The following is a 15,844-nucleotide window of genomic DNA, read 5'->3' on the forward strand; positions in this document are numbered from 1 at the left end:
CCCCACAGCTCCGAGATCTCTGGGCTGGGCTGGGTGAGGGTCTGCGACAGCACATGGGGCAGACTGCAGAGGACGGTTTTTCTGATGCCCCACATTTCTGCAGCTGTGTCCCATGGTCATATCCATTTTTTATTTTGTGCCTTCTATCTTGGTGTCATTATTTAGGAAGTGTGACCAGGAGACCTGGAGAGGAGCAGGAGCTAGAAGGATGGCCATGGGTGTCCTGGGAGCCCAAGCTGGGAGCAGATGGGATTCCAAGCTTACAAGGCATTTGAGGAAGCCTGACACATACTCCGGGTTCTGACAGTCGCTAAGATGTGCTGCCCTGGACTTGAAGCCCCCGCCTCCGGGCCCGTGTCCCTGCAGGACACCTCATCAGAGAGGCAGCAGGCCTTGCATGGAGCACGTGCCAAGTTCCCGTCCTGACCTCGAGAGGATAAGGGGTACGAGATACAGAGAGGAAAACACAGGAGAAGGGAAGGGAGGCAAAGAGTAAGGGCAATTAAGGGCAAGGACCTGAAGGGGAAGGAGAGGGGAAGGCGGCCAGGCCAGGGGCTGTGATCCAAGGAAGCAGTCCCAGAGAGGGGAAGACAGAACATCTGGACGTGAGCTCCCGGCCCCGAGCACTTTCCCACACCGTGCAGCGTCTCAGTAAACGAGGTTCAGGGATGGCAAGCGACTTGTCCCAGGGACTTCCAGTGGTGCAGGTGGGCCTCAGCTGGTTCCGAAGCCTGTCTTCTCCACTCCCCGAAGAGGAGCCCTGGGCGTGCTTGAGAAGGGTGGATGGTCTGGGTCTCCGAACCTTCTTTCTGTGCTGTTATTGTGTAGTCAGTCAGAACTTGCCAAGTGTAAGACAGGGGGACAACACTTCATCACTGTGTGTGGGGCTGAGACAGGAGGAGGGGGACATGGAGAGGAGGCCGGGTGTGGGATGAAGATGGGAGAGAACCGAGTGGCTCGGCTGGACGAAGAGAGAGCGGCAGGAAGAATGAGTGGACCCTCAGAGCTTCCTTTGCCTGGAGACATGGTGTGGGGAGAGGGAGGAGGGAGGACATTGCTATCTCGTGACAAAAGAAAGTCACACAATTGTTTTGTTCTCTGCTCTGGGCGGGTGGGCGCCCATATTTACCAGAGGGACTGAGGTCGCTGTGGCAACCACACATCTGGGCCCCGGATTCCAGATGTGCTGTGTCCAGAGCCATAGCAGAGCGATGAGGCAAACACCAGGCCCTCCAGCCCTGCCTCACAGCTGGGGGAGCGCAGAGGGGTGGGCAGGGAGGGAAGGGGAGGGGTGGACGGGGAGAGGAGAGGAAGTCATGGAGAGGGACCAGGAATGTGGACAAGCAGTGGGAAGGGAACGGCAGGGAGGACACAGCACAAATCAGCAGCAGGAGGAGACAAGAAGAGCAAGAGAAGAGCAAGGGGAGGGGGGGGCCCAAAGAAGCAAGATGATGAACAGTGGGTCCAAGGGAGAAGGAGATGACTCCTGGCTGGGTAGAGGACAAAGAAACGCAGGAAAGAAATCTAGAGAAAAGAGGAGACAATGGGTCCAAGGTGGTAAGAAAAGGCAGGACCCTGAGGAAGGAAAGCGGGTCAGAGACAGAGGGCCTGGGACAGGAAGGGTGACAGGAGGCACGGCAGTGACAGTGGCCGGCAGGCAGAGGTGGCCTTGGTGGGGGGCTGTGGCTGGAGACCCTCCAGGGCCCGGATGGCAGCAGCCCAGAGACGGCCCTGCCTCCACCCCCATGGCATACCCGCCCTCCACACCTCACCCTCCTACCACCCACCCCCAGCCGAGAGGGTCTGACTCCCAGTTCACATCCAAGTGCGGCCAGAGGCACCGCGCCCACCCCGCATGCGCACCGAGCCTCCGGTGGGACGGCGGCGCTCCCAGCGCCTTCCTGAGCCAGGCCAGGAAGAGGAGGAGTGCTGGGACAGTGGGGCAGTGCCGGCCCAGTGGGCGCAGGGCACCAGAGGGGAAGAGGCCTGTGAGCGGAGCAGGGGGCAGGGAAGAGTCCACTGTGGACCAGACACTGCGAACAGCATCTTTCTCCCTCGCCTCGACCCAAGTACGGTGCCCCATCTAACAGAGACGGAGACCGAGGTGTTACACAGCTAGCACATTGCTGAGCAGCCCACTCGGGCGAAGTAGGGCTCCTGCCTGGGGACCCTATATCACCTCACTGCCTAGAGGTTAGGCTCGAGGGGCCCTGGGACAGGAAGTGGTGGCTGAGGGGCCAGGGCTGCTCTCGAGGGGCAGAGCCCTAGCTCCAAGTTGCCATAGTTACTCTGTTTTCCCCTCAAACAGTAATGGGGAGGGGAGGCCTGGCTGGACACGTGAGGTTCTTCCTCCCCCTCAGGCCTGGGCTCGTGGCCCGGGTGGCCCCTGTCCAGTCATCTGGGCGTGGAGCCCAGGCCCGGCCCACACCCTCCCGCTGACCCGGGGCCCTCCTGCAGAAGTCAGAGTCACTGCTGGACAGGGCCTCTAACGTTTCCCCACAGGCCGAGACCCCCCTCACCCTCTGTCCTGCTCCCCTTCCTCCTAATTAGAAAGCACAGCCTTCTCTGTCGACCCCGCTCGTCCTTTTCTTTCCAGTGGACCCTCAAATCTGTATCCTTCAGCTCAGGGCTAAGTCGATGCTGCTCAATACCCTCCCCTCAGAGCACAGCCTTCTCCTCGGTGCCCTCCTCTCCTCTCCGGCTCACAGCCCCAGGGCCAGCTCCGCCGTTTGTCCTGGGTGAGGGGAGGGGAAGGAACCTGCTAGAATGCAGGGGACCCAGGGAGGCTGCTCACCCCGAAGGGCGAAGGGCGGAGGACGTGGGGCCCCCTGTCCTTCCTGTTTACTCAGACACATTCCAGGATCTGTATCCTCTGGGCTGTCACACCATGGGAATCCCTCCCCCACCCCACCCACCCACAGACACCATGTGTTTCAGGGAAAGGGGATGACATGAGGTCAGTGACCCCACCCCAGCCCACCCAGAGCCACCCGGCGTCCTGCTTAGGTCTCTGAGACCCCGGCCTAGAGAAAGCAGCTTCCCCCACGCACCTCATCAGAGCCAGGAAGGTAGCCACTGTTCCTTAACTCCCTCCAAGTTGTTTATTTAATAATAATAATTAAAAAAAATACGCACATACATAAATCTGATCTTCTTCACCACCCTGCCTTCACATAAAAATGGCCCGTGTCCTGCCTGGGGACCCTACATTCCCACCTCCACCCCCCAGAGAAATGAAAGAGTCAAGAGCCCACCCACCCCAAACTTTACCTCACTCAATACCCTCAAAGAAAAGAGGCAGGGGCTGGGGGTTCAGAGGAGCCCTATGTTCCACAAAGGAGTGAGAAGAGAGGTGAACCCCCTCCCCTCCAAATAAGTGCTTAACCCCCACACCCTGTCCTTCCTTTACCAATTTCCCAAGCCCAGGACTCAGGGGAATAAGAAACAGTCCCACTTGGTGACCCCTCCCCTGCCTCCCGGTCCTAAGTCAGTGTGAGAGGCAGAGGTCAGGGGTGATTGAGGTAGAGGGGCTGATGGGTGGCCTGGTGGGCCTGGCCAGCTGCAGAAGCTGGCAAGGGGCCGCCTGTGGCATTGCCCGGGGTGGAGGATGGCTGTTTTCGGAGCGAGGGGGGCACCGTGGAGGTCTTGATGTGAATCACCCTGGTGTCCATGACCTCACACTCGATCTGCATCATCTCCTCATAGTCCCCAGGGGCACCCCGGCCTGACAGGGTCTCTGTGAGAAGGGGGAATTAAGGAAGAGGAGAAGGGGAGGCAAACGGAGAGGAGGGATCAGAAAAGCAGGGGTGGACAGGGAAGAAAGGGCGGTGGTGACCAGTGGGCCATAGCGGGAGTTAGTGAGCAGGGTCGGAGTTGTGCAGGGAGAGGGAAAGGAAAGCAGAGAAACGACATTGACGAGAGTGAGGTCAGAGGAGAGGACATCAAGAGACAAAAGGAGGTGAGGGTCTGGCAGGTCCCCAGCCCACCCCTTCTGCCCAGCACCTACCCAAGCATCTTCACTAAGGGCAACCCATCCTCCACCTTCCTTCCTGCCCCCCTTCCTTCCCTGCTTCTTCTCGCCCAGGAATCTAGCACCTCTATGGAATGCCCCACTCCCTCTGTTTGCCCCTCGGCGCCTCATGCTGGGTACCCCTCTCGGAATGTCTTCTGCTTCCATTTCAGGACCTCTCCCCATACCCAGTAGGAAGGAGTTACCATTGGGGGCCATGGCGGGCATCACCAGGGACATCTTGGGCCGAGAGGTCTTGTTGTGGCTGATGGCTGGGAGCAGCAGGTGGTCCTGGGAAACACAGGGGCCAGGCGGGGAGGATGGAGGAAAAGACACCAGCAGCAGGCTGCCTGGTAGCGCTAATCCCCAGCCTCCACCTGAACACACATGGCTGGGACACCCAGGGTGATAAGGACACCTAGGGTGATGGGGGATGGGCCAGGAGGAGGAGCTCACCCTCCGGAATGAGACAACATAAAATGTATCTTCCCGGCGGTCAATTGCATCCAGGAACTCTGGCTGAGACCGGTCTGGGTGGCGGTACAGCTGCAGCTGGCCGGCAGAATCCCTAGGCACACCGCTCCGGGGAGAGCGGGAGAAGATGAGAGAAGGAAACAGAAGACCCCAGGGGGTGAGGGAGGCAATGGTGACAAGCACAGGCCAGCTCCTGGGGGTCAGCTCTTCAGAATGGAACTCCACTTAGTAAGGAAGCACCTCCCAGACTCACCTCTCTGGGGGCCCGGGGGGTTGAGTGGGGACTGCCTTAACTGGAGGCAACTTCTTCCGTCGCTGAGACTTCTGGAAGGAGAAGTGTCTAAGGATTTGAAGAGGGTGAACGGAGAACGGAAAGAGAGACGGCCCTGGAAGCTGATACCACCTCACACCCACCCTGCCACTTCCTCAACTGTCTCTCAAACCCCCACAAGAACATGACCCTCCGAGCCCCAGGACACAAAGCCCGAGTCTACCTGTCTCTCCTGGGCCCTCCGGGGCAGCTTCCGCCGGCCCCTCTGGTGGCGCTGCACCCAGCCGCTCAGCTCATCAGCAAGCCTGAGGAAGCAGAGGGGGCACCTCCGTGCCAGGCCAAGGCTCCTCTCTCCTTGCCCGCACACCGGAGGGAGAGAGCAGGAAGGAGCCGAGCTCCAGAACCCAGGACGGAATGAACGGCAGGGGAGTGCCCCAGCCACAGTCCCCCGCACCTCAGGGACTCGGTTCGGTTGAAGTGCCGGCAGTCCGAGGAGAGGAAGAGCTGGTCCAGGTCTCTCAGCAGCAGCTCCCTGGTGCCCCCGGGGAAAGCTGTCAGGTTCCTGGACCAGGCAGAAGGGAGGCGGTGAGTGCAGCTGCCGGGCACGCCATCGTCAGAGAAGGCCGAGGTGGCAAGGAGCCACTGTGGCTTCCCTCAGAAAGACGGGGTAAACTTGGGGAAGCACACAGCACCGCCGCGAGAGAGAGAGAGAGAGAGAGAGAGAGAGAGAGAGAGAGAGAGAGAGAGAGAGAAGAGCGAGCTCTCTCCTCACCTGAAACCCTGCCGGCCCTGGCTGCGGGGCTGGGGCTCCCCGGGGTTCTGGGAGGAGTCCTGCAGAGGATCGACTCCGTCAACTGGCAACTGTGCTGAGAACTCCAGCAAGTGTCTCCGGGGCCGAGGCTCCTCTCTGCTCACCCGAGGAGAGACCGGAGCCGAAGGAGGCTCACTGATGCTGAGGAGACGGAAGGGCAGAGCACAGGGGAAAACTCCAGCTCTACTGAGAGGCTGGTTAGGGCAAGGGCTCTGCAGACAGCCCATCTGCTACCCAAGCCCGGCTCTTCACCAGGCAGATGGAATGAGAACGGCCCCTACCTCACAGGACCGGGAAACACGAGAAAAGGAGCGTGCTTAACCAAAGCCTAGATCTCAGGAAGCACCAAAGTCTGTTTTCAATCAACGTTACCAGCACCACCTAACCCAGGACATTCCATTTGTGAGATTAATGGTGGAACAAGGAGGGAACACGGAATACACCCCCATGCCAGGGCCGCCGCAGCCGTCTGTGTGAGCGGGATGCAGCAATCAGGTGGCTGAGGGTGAGCTCCAACCCGAAGGCTCTAGGGAGCAAGGAGGGTCTCACCTGACGGGCCCAAAGTTGAAGGCAATGAAAAGAAGGAAGACCATGATGCAGACCACCTTCCTGTTTCCAGACCCTAACTTGAGCTCGCTGTTCTAAGGTGCAGAGGAAGAGATAAGAGAGCGTGGGTGAGTCCTCCCAAGGAGCCTATATTTCATCCCCCAAAGACAGAAGTCTCACCTCAGCCCAGAGGACCTCCAGCCGCCGCCGGAGGGCAGCATTCTCCCGGCGCAGCTGCTGGTTGTCGGCCAGCACGGCCTGCAGCCTGGCCTCCAGCCCCTGCAGGTACTCCTTCTTCTTCCTCCGGGACTGGCAAGCCGACTCCCGGTTCTTGATCATTCGCTGCTGCCGCTTCAGCAGCTTGGCCTAGGCACCCACAGGGTCACCAGAGAATGAAGGATGTGCAGGGGAGGAGCCATGTCCCCCCACTCCGAGGGCTGATTACCCAAAGCTCCCGGGCCACTCTCCTGCCTTCCTGACCTTACTTACAGCACCAGAGCGGGGAGGGGGTTCTCTCTACTAAAACATTTCAGGGAGAGGGCTCCGCTCTTAACCACTCCCTGCTCCTGTTCCTCAGAGCTGAGAGCAGTTAGACTGTAGGAAGAATTTCCTCCATCCCGGTTCCCAGTGGAACCTCAGTTCCTCTTCTCGGTGTTTAATTTCTCTTCTCAATTCTCCTTTCTCGGGCCCTAAGTTGAACCTTGCTAACTGGTTTTCCCCTAGAGGAAGCAGCCTCAATCTCCAGCTATGGCCACAACCACAACAGAACGACTCCCTTGCCTCTGCTAAACTGAGGCCACCCTACTTCTCCATATGCAGTTGAATAACAAACCCAAGCACCCTAAAACTACATAAGATTGACACTCATATATGACAGGGGTCCGCTCTGACCTTCAGGACCATCTGAAGGTCTGCCCCGTCACCTTCTGCTCTCTTCTCATGCCACAGTTCTTTCCCATGACAGACTTTCCTCCTGCATCTCCATTACTAGCCCTGCTCCTCCGCTCCCTAGTACTTACGTCCACTTCGGGTGGGCAGGAGTTCCCAGGCATAGGAGCTGGAACAATGCTCTTCCTCTCAGGCCGTGGCGCAGGGGGGGCCGGCCCCTCAGGCTGGACTCGAATAGCACCTTGGATAAGGACAACTGGGGACACTGGGGCAGGTGAGCAGGAGAAAGAGGTCAGAGAGCTGCAAGTCAGGTGGGGTCCTGTGTCCACCCCTAAGCACCAAAGGGCCTCAGTGGCTGTAAGCTCCCTTAGAAGGTCAATCCAGCCCACCTCCTTCTTTCCTTCTTCACTACCTGGGGGTGGCTGGACAAGGGGCTGCAAAACAACGGTGGTGCTGGGAGGCACGGCTCTGGGTGGCACTGGGACAGTGGTTATCACCACAGGTTTAGGCTGCAGTGGTGGCTTCCGGGCAGGCAGGGCTTTGCCTGAAGAAGGTGAAAGGAAGGAAGGGAGGGAAGGAGGGAGGGAGGGATGTCAGGACTGGAGGCCTTCTGCCAGGGACCCCAGTGTCAGGAGGCCCCATTACCTGAGGAGCCATCGGGGGATGGACCCATGCTGATCTGAACAGCTCCAAGTGGGGGGCCTGGGACATCCCGTAGGAGACACCCTTGAGAGGCTGGGGACTCCGTCTTCACTTCCAGCACCTCCTTTCCTATAAGAGCCTGGAATGTGAAGGAGAAGGAGCTGAAGAAGAGAAAGCTCTCCTACCGTGAACAATGAGAAGGAAGGAACTCACTGCAGTGCGTGGAAGGAGGAATGATAATGCTCACCTGGTTAGGGGACTCGGCTAAGAGCAATGAAGCCTCAGAGTTGATGGGGGAAGAGGGAGAGACAGGCTCTATCTTGGTCTGGACACCTGTGGGGTGGCAGGATGAGACAAACAGCTGGAGATTGCTACACACGGAGGAACAGAAGGTTAAGATGGGGAAATGGAGACACGGTCATTTCCCCTTGTACCTATAATAAAGATATTCTGGGCCCTGGGGCTGTGTAGGATCTCCTCCCACCACTACCCAGTTGGGACTTCCCTCTTCAGGGACTCCTTAATTCTTCTCACCCCTGCTCAGTTCCCCTCAAGGCTATCCTCTGTCCTCACAGACCCGGTCCATTCACGTACAGGCGGCCCCAGCAGAGAGTCTGCAGCATTCGTATGGACCCACACTCCTTTCTGGCTGGATTTTCATCTCCTCCTGGCCTGACACTGTCACACAACATGCTGACCACCTCCACTTCTGCATCTCTACCTGTGATGGCGCCCCTGCACCCTGACCCTGACTCCCAAGCTCCTTGCTGGTCACTTCCATTCCCGTGTCCCACCATTCACCCAAATTCAACCGAACTTACACAGAGCTCACTGCTTGTCCCTTCACATAAATTCCCTTCCTACGTTTGGCAGCCTCCCAGACACCAAATCAGAAATCCTGTCACCTCTGAATCTTCACGCCTCTGTTAAATCTATCTATAAGACCTGTTGATTGCCCCTAGTAGGTGAACTAAAACCCACCTGAGGGCCAGATTCAGGCCCAAGGTCAACAGTCTGCCACTACCTCTGGCCCATACCACTCATTTTGGCATTTAAAAGAAAGGACTACATCTTATGCCTCATGTCTGTCAAAGGGACGAGTAAAGTACAGGCCCTCAAAAAATACAAGTCATAGGGGAGAATCTAACTCCAATTACACAACAGTTTGCAAAGTCATCAACATTCTCTTTGCTGTTAAAGGCTTTTTAATCCTTACTTTGTTTGTTCTCTTTGAACTTTTAATAATGTGCTGGATACGATCTGTTTGTTCCTCCGAATCCACTCTCCATCCTTCCCTGCCCTGCTACGAAACCCAGGAGGAAAACATGAATGGATTACATCACTAGGCTCCCATGCCCTCTTGCTTCTGGTTGGAGAGGCAGTGCCAGGAAACCCTGAAGGCACTTTGAATTGAACAATCAGCCTGTCCAACCCTGAATTCACCGCACTCCCTGATCAGAGGGCTCCTGCTCTTACAGTCTCTATCCAGTGAACAGTACTGTCACCCACTGGATGGCTGCCCCAGCCAGAAACACAGGCCTCCTCTCTGACTCCTGCCCAATGCCCGGGAGGTCACTGAAACTCATCCATTCTACTTCATTCTTTTTGACTTCTTCTCGGCATCCAAATATTTTACTTGATTAACTGCACGAGCCTCTTCCTTGGTCCTCTGCCTCCTGCCTCCAGTCCTGCCTCTCTGCAATCCATTCTCTTTTCTGCCACCAGAGTCATCTTCCTAATCATGCTGCTCTCCTGCTTGACTCTTCAAAGGCTCCCAACTGCCCACCGTATAAAAGCTAAGAGTGCCTTAGCAGGGTTCCCAGCTGGCCCTGAAGCCTCTGCTGCTTCTTGCCATCCCCTACTCCCTACTCATATCCACTCTGAAGAGATACACATGCCAATCCCCATATTCTCCTTCTGGTTAATTTCCATGTGTCCTTCAAAACTCAGCCCAGGAAACCCTTCCTCTAGCCTGATCCAGCCCCAGTAGGGTGAGATGCCCTCTCTCACGAGCTTTCCCAGCACACTATGATGACCTCTATCCTAGAATGACCACATCTGTGTGGACTGGTACTTGTCTTTCTCCCCCACCACACTACAGGATTCTCAAGTCAGTGTGTTGATCATGTCTTTTTCATCTTTGCATTCCCAGCACCCTGTCCAGTACCTGGCATGGAGTAGGTGCTCAATAAATGCTTACTGAATATACACAAAAAGGCATCTAAACTTTATAACACTTAATAAATAGCATAAATGTTCATTGTAGAGCCTAGGAGTTGGGTATACAGTATTCCAACTTTTCTGTATGTTTCTAATTTTTTATAATAAGACATTGGAATGAAAAAATAACATAAATAAATAGGCCCCAAACTGTCCAAACTCTTAAAAAATGCAATGCAACAGGAAGTTAAATCACACAACAGGACACTGGGAACAAGAAAAAGCAAAAAAAAAAAAAAAAAAAATCATACCCATCTCTTCAGTGTTACCCTTGCTGTGGTTTCCTAAAATTCTTCCTCCCACTGCTGGCATCTCTCCTGGTTATCTGCTATTTCCCCTCCCCACCTTTTCCTGCTACCTGTCCCTGACCCTGCCACCACACACACACACACACACACACACACGCCAGAAAACTCAAATACATTCTACCTGGTAAAGCCTGGGGGTCGGGGCAGACTGTTATTACCTGAGGGATCATCAGAGGTGGGGCCCACATTGATCTGGACGGTTTCAATCGGGGACGTTGGATCATCTCCCAGGAGGCAGAGTGGGGGTGCCAAAGACTCTATCTTCACAACCAGCACCTCCCCTACACCAGGGGCCTGGGTGAGAGTAGAGGTGAAGCAAGGGGCAGAGAGAAGAAAAGAAAACAAGGGAGGTATTGAGAGTAAGAGCAAGAACAAAAGCTTACAGCTTACAAACACCAGTTATCTGACATTCTGGTATGAATGTTACTTAGCATCTCCCTAAGCTGTCTCTGTCTCCTGGTTCCCTCCTTCTGCTTTATTCCTGGGAGGGGTGATGACATCTCATGATTTCAAATATTGCCTTAGAGTGGACAACTTGGGCGGGGACAGTTCTAGAATTCTCAGCAGTTAACAACTCTCCTCTTCCCAGCCCCAGCACAGCTGCCACATATCTATGTTAAAAAGACTTCATTTTAATTCTAGAAACCAAGAGTGGAAATGTAGCAAACGAGAATGTTTAAAAAATGACAAATGGAGAGAAGCTCCCCCACCCCCCACAGAAATCACTCCTCATCACCTATAGGAGCAGGGGTGGAGCAGAGGCCTTGCCAGACAGCAGAAGTAGGGACATGGCTTTCTCACCTGGCTGGAGGGTTCTGCAGAAAGACGCGATGATTCGGAGCTGAGGGAGGAAGAAGAGCAGGGAGAAGACGGCTCAGACTTCACCTGAAGATCTGGAGGAAATGAGGTCAGAAAATAACCAGGAAGAAGAGCCTGAGACAGTCCAAAAAGTGTTCAAGGACATGCAGGTGAGGGCTCCTCACTGGGGCAAGGCGGGAGGGACACAAATAAGGTGTTCAAGGGCACTCGTGTGGAGGAGGTGTGAGGACACGGGGGACTGCAGTTTCTGGGAAACGGGGAAGATGAGGGTTTCTGGAAGGATGAGGGGAATCACAAATGATATCTTACCTGGGAAGATAGGCAGGGGGTCCCAGGGAGGTTCGGGGGGGCTGACATCCATCCCCACATCCAGCACGCTGCTGCCAAACTGAATAAGGGACAATATTACATGGCAGGACTGTGAGAAGAAAGCGGTGGCTCCAAAGGAGCTCTGGCCTGGGGATGAGTCTGGGATCTGGGACCACCCCCACCCACCAACGGGAAGGGATAAGGCTGCTGGGGGAGCAATACCGGGACATCCTGCTCTGGGCAACGGAAGAGCTGCGTCTGCTCCTCAGCCACCTCATCCAGGCTGGTGTACAGGGTGCAGTCTGCAAGCGGTGCGGAGTGTCAGGGGGCTGTCCGTGGGCCCAGCCTCCGGAGCCACACGCCGCCCTCGCTCCATCCCTCATTGGATCGGCGCGGCCAGACCCACCGCCCGCCCACTTGAAAAGTGATACGGCCAAACTTCAGCCCCTCCTCCGACCCCGGAGCAACTCGACGTTTCTGCAGGGAGCGGAGGTCTCCCTCACCTCCCGCACCCCGGAAAGCACAACCGGACCCCTGCTCCGCCCTCCTACGGAAGGTAGATTCCGTATTTGCGCGGCCTTCCCCTTTGGGGCTCCGCTTCCTTGCTGCGCGCCGCAGAGGCACGGGATGCCGCAGTCCTCTCCCCTCCCCAGGCCTCGCCCCACACACCCCAGTCCTCCGGGCTCAGCAAGTTGTCGGTGAAGAATCGCGTCGGGTCCGCGATCTCGCTGAGGAGCATCAGCTCCGCCATCTTTCCCCCCCGCCCCCCAACCATGAGACAGTTCCCAAGGCCCGCCTCTCCTCATCAGCAACTAATGAGTTGACGCTTCAAAAAAGGGGGGCGTCCCGGAAGCTATTCCGACCACTAAGAGACCTGGCTGCTGAGCACATGACTCAACAGGAGAGGCGGTTCTACCGGCCGGGCCAATGGGAGCGCAGCAAGAGAGGGAGATACACGCCCACGCACCGGGGGCGGGGCGCAGCACTTGCGCATGCGCGAAACAGGACCCCACGAGAAAGTGCCTGGGAGTAGTAGTTCCCAGGATTTAAAGGTCCGCCATCTGCCCCGGCCAGTAGTGAACTTAGTTTAGACAGCTTCTATTCATCTTCAGAAATGGGTAAGCACCCTAAAACACAGCACACGTGACTGACTTTTTAATGGTAAAAAGAGAGGTGCACTGAGACCACTGCTACTTCCCCTAGGAAGGCATAAGGTGGGAATGGGATATAGGCTGAAATCCTCCCTCTCGCCCCCCCCCCCCCCCCAAATCTCAGAGCACAGACCACGATTCACAGGTTCCTGTCTCTTTTAAGGTTTAACTTTTAATCAGCCAAACATCTTGCGGAGACCCAGAGCCAGCCCTGCATCCTGTTTCTTCCCCTGAAAGATCACCTTTCCCAGCTCCTCCTGGGCTGCCCGGTTTTTTGGGTCTACCGCCAGCACCTTCTTGAGGTCAGCAGTTGCTTCTTCCAGCTTCCCAAGGGCTGCCTGGGCAACTCCCCTTCGGTACAAGGCCTTTAAGTGCCCAGGCTCCCGCTCCAGCACCCGGTCACAGCTCTGGGCTGCCAAATGGGGCTGCCCTAGCAGCAACTGACAGGCAGCCAGGTTGGCATGAAGGACAGTTCGTTCTGGAGAGCCAGGTGGGGGTAAAGTCAGCAGCAGCCGAAGAGCCCGTCCATAGCATCGGGCAGCCCCTTCTGGGTTCCCAGCTCGAAATAATTCTGTGCCCCTCGCACGTTCTTGCCTGGCCAAGGCCTCCTTCTCGCTGGCCTCCAGCTCCCAGGAGTCCTGGCCCTGAGTGAAGGAAGCCAGTGTGAGCCTGACGGGAGGTCCCGAGTACCCAGGGAGCTGAAGTTCTGCCTCCTCACCTTGACACATGGACTCCAAGCATTTCTCTATGAGCTCGCCCCAGGTTCCTTCCCTCCATGGACCTAACCCCATAGTTAGCTCTGTCCGTCCCTCTGGTAGCCCTGACCCCAAAGGAAACCCAAAAGCCAGTACCCTGCAGCGGGAGCCCAGCTTGGGTTTGTCCAAGCCATGGCCACGGATTATGATCTTCTTGACAAAGCTCCCATCCGGACAGTTCCAGAGATCAGAAGGTTGGAGGGGCTCTAGCATCTCACTAGCTGATCCACGAGACTTATTGGGATCTTCTTCAAGTTCAGTAGTCAGTTTTTCAGGCCCTTGAACATTCTCTGGAATTTGGCTGGCTGGATTTGGGCTCATTCTTAGTGCGAGAACTTCAGTAAGAGGCTCTTGGCGCTGCTGCGTAGTTGAATTAAGGTTCTTCTTGGGGTTCTTTCCCCACTGTTGTTGTGGTTGAGAGGTGTTTTTCTCTCCCACTGGATTGATTGATAGCGTCTCCATTTCGCTGCCTGGCCCCTTCCCCTGTGGGTAAACTGGGTGGAAAAGGGATGGACTGGGTTCAGGTCAGCACCTAAAAAAAAAAAAAAAAAAAAAATCAAAACAATACTGACGGCAGGATTCTTATTCAGACTCCATTCCTGTTTTTCTGGGACCTGAGCCTCAAAGCTCTTATTTGTTTGTTTCCTCCAAAATTCCCTGTCCCGCTTCATCTGGGTTCCACCCGGAACTAATCCAGAACTATAAAATCCACAATTCCCTGCGGTTCCGGTAGCCGTCCCAAGTACGGACACTGATCGAGTCCAAAAGCCCTGGGCGGCCGGAGCGCCTAGCCGGTGGCGCCGGCCGGACCACTCGGGTCACCTGTCTTTCCGAAGCTAGGTGCTTACTGAGTGCTGTCTTCGGAGTCTTGCCGCAGGCGGAGAGACGGGGACCGGGGCCGCGGGGGAGGGGCACTGACAGCTAAACCTGGAGCCCGCGACGCGGCGAGTCCAGTCCGATTCCTGGCAGCCAATCGGGAGGCGGAAGAAGTCTGGTTAGCCCGCCTTTGGGCATGACATCACCCCCTACGTCACCCCACCCCTGCACCCGGGCAGCTCCGGGCCTTAGCAACTCGACCTGGCCAAGTCGAATCCTACTGTGGACGGCGGATGGCCAGGTTACAGAGGCTGGACAAGTCCTGTAAAGGGGTATTGGGGTGAATGCGGAGAGGAAGGAATGGTGGAGCTGGAGGTGGGTGACAGCTGCAGAGGCCAGTCGCCCTTTTATCTGGCGACCTCAGGCCCTGTGCTGTTGACTTTATCCCTTTGTTCAGGCCTGCCAGGCAGAGCCAACCGTCTGCTCCGTGGCCCATTCTGTCTAGGGTGCTTCAGGATAAACCCGCAGGCCCCTTTCTCCTCACCGGCCCTATTCCTTTGAGGCTTCTTACCTTTCCTCTCATTCATCGTGGCCTTCAAACTCTTTCTCAAGAAATCAGTGCTTTTCTAATTTTGATGTTCATATAAATCACCTGGGGAACTTAAATTGCAGGTTCTGCTTTAGAAAGTCTGGGATGGGCCTATGATTCTTCATTTCTTTTTTTCCCTTAATTGATTTTAGAGAGAGGAAGGGAGAGGGAGAGAGAGATAGAAACATCGGTGAGAGAGAACGTTGACCGGCCGCCTCCTGCATGCCCCCCACTGGGGATTGGGCCCATATACTGGGCAAGTATCCTGACCGGACATCGAACCGGGAATTGAACCCATGACCTCTTGGTACATGGATCAACACTCAACCACTGAGCCACAATGGCTGGATATGATTCTTCATTTCTAACAAACTCTTGGATGTTGCTGCTGCTGGATGTTGCACGCTTTGAATAGCATGATTCACCCCATTCCCTCCACCCCTTGCTCTGTGCCCCTTTAGTGTGTCCTATATTTTGCACATATAACTAGTACAACCTGCTCCATTGGGTGTATCAGTGGAGAACTGGTCCTCTTCCTCCTAATAGATGTTGGTTGCTTTGTGGTTCAGCCTTGCTTGTACAGCAGCCTGCACAGGTTGGACCACCAGCGCTCTTCAGAAAAAGAGACTCTCCCTCTTCATACCTCACCTCGGCTCCTCTACTTTGCTCTTTAACACCCTACCATTGTGCCCCAGTCTACTACAAGGACCAGGCAAGGACATTCAGGAGGGAAAATAGTTCCATCATTATCCACCGATGTGTGTCAAAGCAGTTCACTCCCTGTTTTGTGTTGACTCACTAACCTAGACTTTTTTTTTTCAAGTTTTATTTCTGGGTTCTGTGCCAGAGTAACTTTAGTACACTGCCACCCCCTTCCCCCTATGGCTAAATACTCTGATTCTTGGAATCCCTGGGCTCCTGCTGAAACTTAATCTATCTTTTTCTCCCTGAATCTTCCTTTTTCCATTTCAGGGATTTCTGGGAAAGGCAGGAAGTCTAGAATGAGTCACAAAAGGTTTGATTACAACCTAATTCCTGGACAAAGACTGCTAATTTGTATTATGTGTGCTTTAACTGAGAGAGCCATTCCAAGGATCCTTCAAAGATCAGCTTCTTTAAATAAAAAGAAACTATACTCTGCTATAAATGTATTGCTTTGTAATGTTGTCTTATTGGTGTGTGTGTGTGTGTGTGTGTGTGTGTGTGTGTGTTTCGTTTCCAACAGACTCCACAGGG

The 15,844-nt window shown here is 55.4% G+C and overlaps 2 protein-coding genes across 2 annotated transcripts; both read right to left on the reverse strand.

Annotated features, from left to right (window-relative positions):
- Nucleotides 1-3,069: 3,069 nt before the first annotated feature.
- On the reverse strand, nt 3,070-12,081 carry ATF6B (activating transcription factor 6 beta). The gene is made up of 18 exons (XM_036249086.1): nt 11,967-12,081; nt 11,520-11,599; nt 11,298-11,376; nt 10,971-11,062; nt 10,328-10,463; nt 7,889-7,974; nt 7,645-7,780; nt 7,412-7,543; nt 7,131-7,264; nt 6,292-6,477; nt 6,115-6,206; nt 5,527-5,706; nt 5,209-5,316; nt 4,978-5,059; nt 4,737-4,807; nt 4,466-4,577; nt 4,216-4,300; nt 3,070-3,736 (listed from the first exon to the last, which is right to left on the reverse strand). The coding sequence occupies exons 1-18, from the start codon at nt 12,070-12,072 to the stop codon at nt 3,507-3,509; spliced, it is 2,127 nt and encodes a 708-aa protein (XP_036104979.1). The 5' UTR covers nt 12,073-12,081; the 3' UTR covers nt 3,070-3,506.
- Nucleotides 12,082-12,600: 519 nt separating this feature from the next.
- FKBPL (FKBP prolyl isomerase like) lies at nt 12,601-14,126 on the reverse strand. The gene is made up of 2 exons (XM_036248836.1): nt 14,052-14,126; nt 12,601-13,735 (listed from the first exon to the last, which is right to left on the reverse strand). The coding sequence occupies exon 2, from the start codon at nt 13,663-13,665 to the stop codon at nt 12,625-12,627; it is 1,041 nt and encodes a 346-aa protein (XP_036104729.1). The 5' UTR covers nt 13,666-13,735; nt 14,052-14,126; the 3' UTR covers nt 12,601-12,624.
- Nucleotides 14,127-15,844: the final 1,718 nt, after the last annotated feature.

This window comes from Molossus molossus, unplaced genomic scaffold (assembly GCF_014108415.1).
Source record: "Molossus molossus isolate mMolMol1 unplaced genomic scaffold, mMolMol1.p scaffold_m16_p_8, whole genome shotgun sequence".
Taxonomy (NCBI): Eukaryota; Metazoa; Chordata; class Mammalia; order Chiroptera; family Molossidae; genus Molossus; species Molossus molossus.

Coding starts and splice junctions, on each gene's coding strand:
- ATF6B (XM_036249086.1), bottom strand. CDS start 12,072: ATGGTTGGGGGGCGGGGGGGAAAGATGGCGGAGCTGATGCTCCTCAGC. Junction 5,707..6,114: donor TTCAACTTTGGGCCCGTCAG/GTGAGACCCTCC, acceptor CCGTCTCCTCAG/CATCAGTGAGCCTCCTTCGG. Junction 4,301..4,465: donor ATGTTGTCTCATTCCGGAGG/GTGAGCTCCTCC, acceptor TGTGTTTCCCAG/GACCACCTGCTGCTCCCAGC.
- FKBPL (XM_036248836.1), bottom strand. CDS start 13,665: ATGGAGACGCTATCAATCAATCCAGTGGGAGAGAAAAACACCTCTCAA.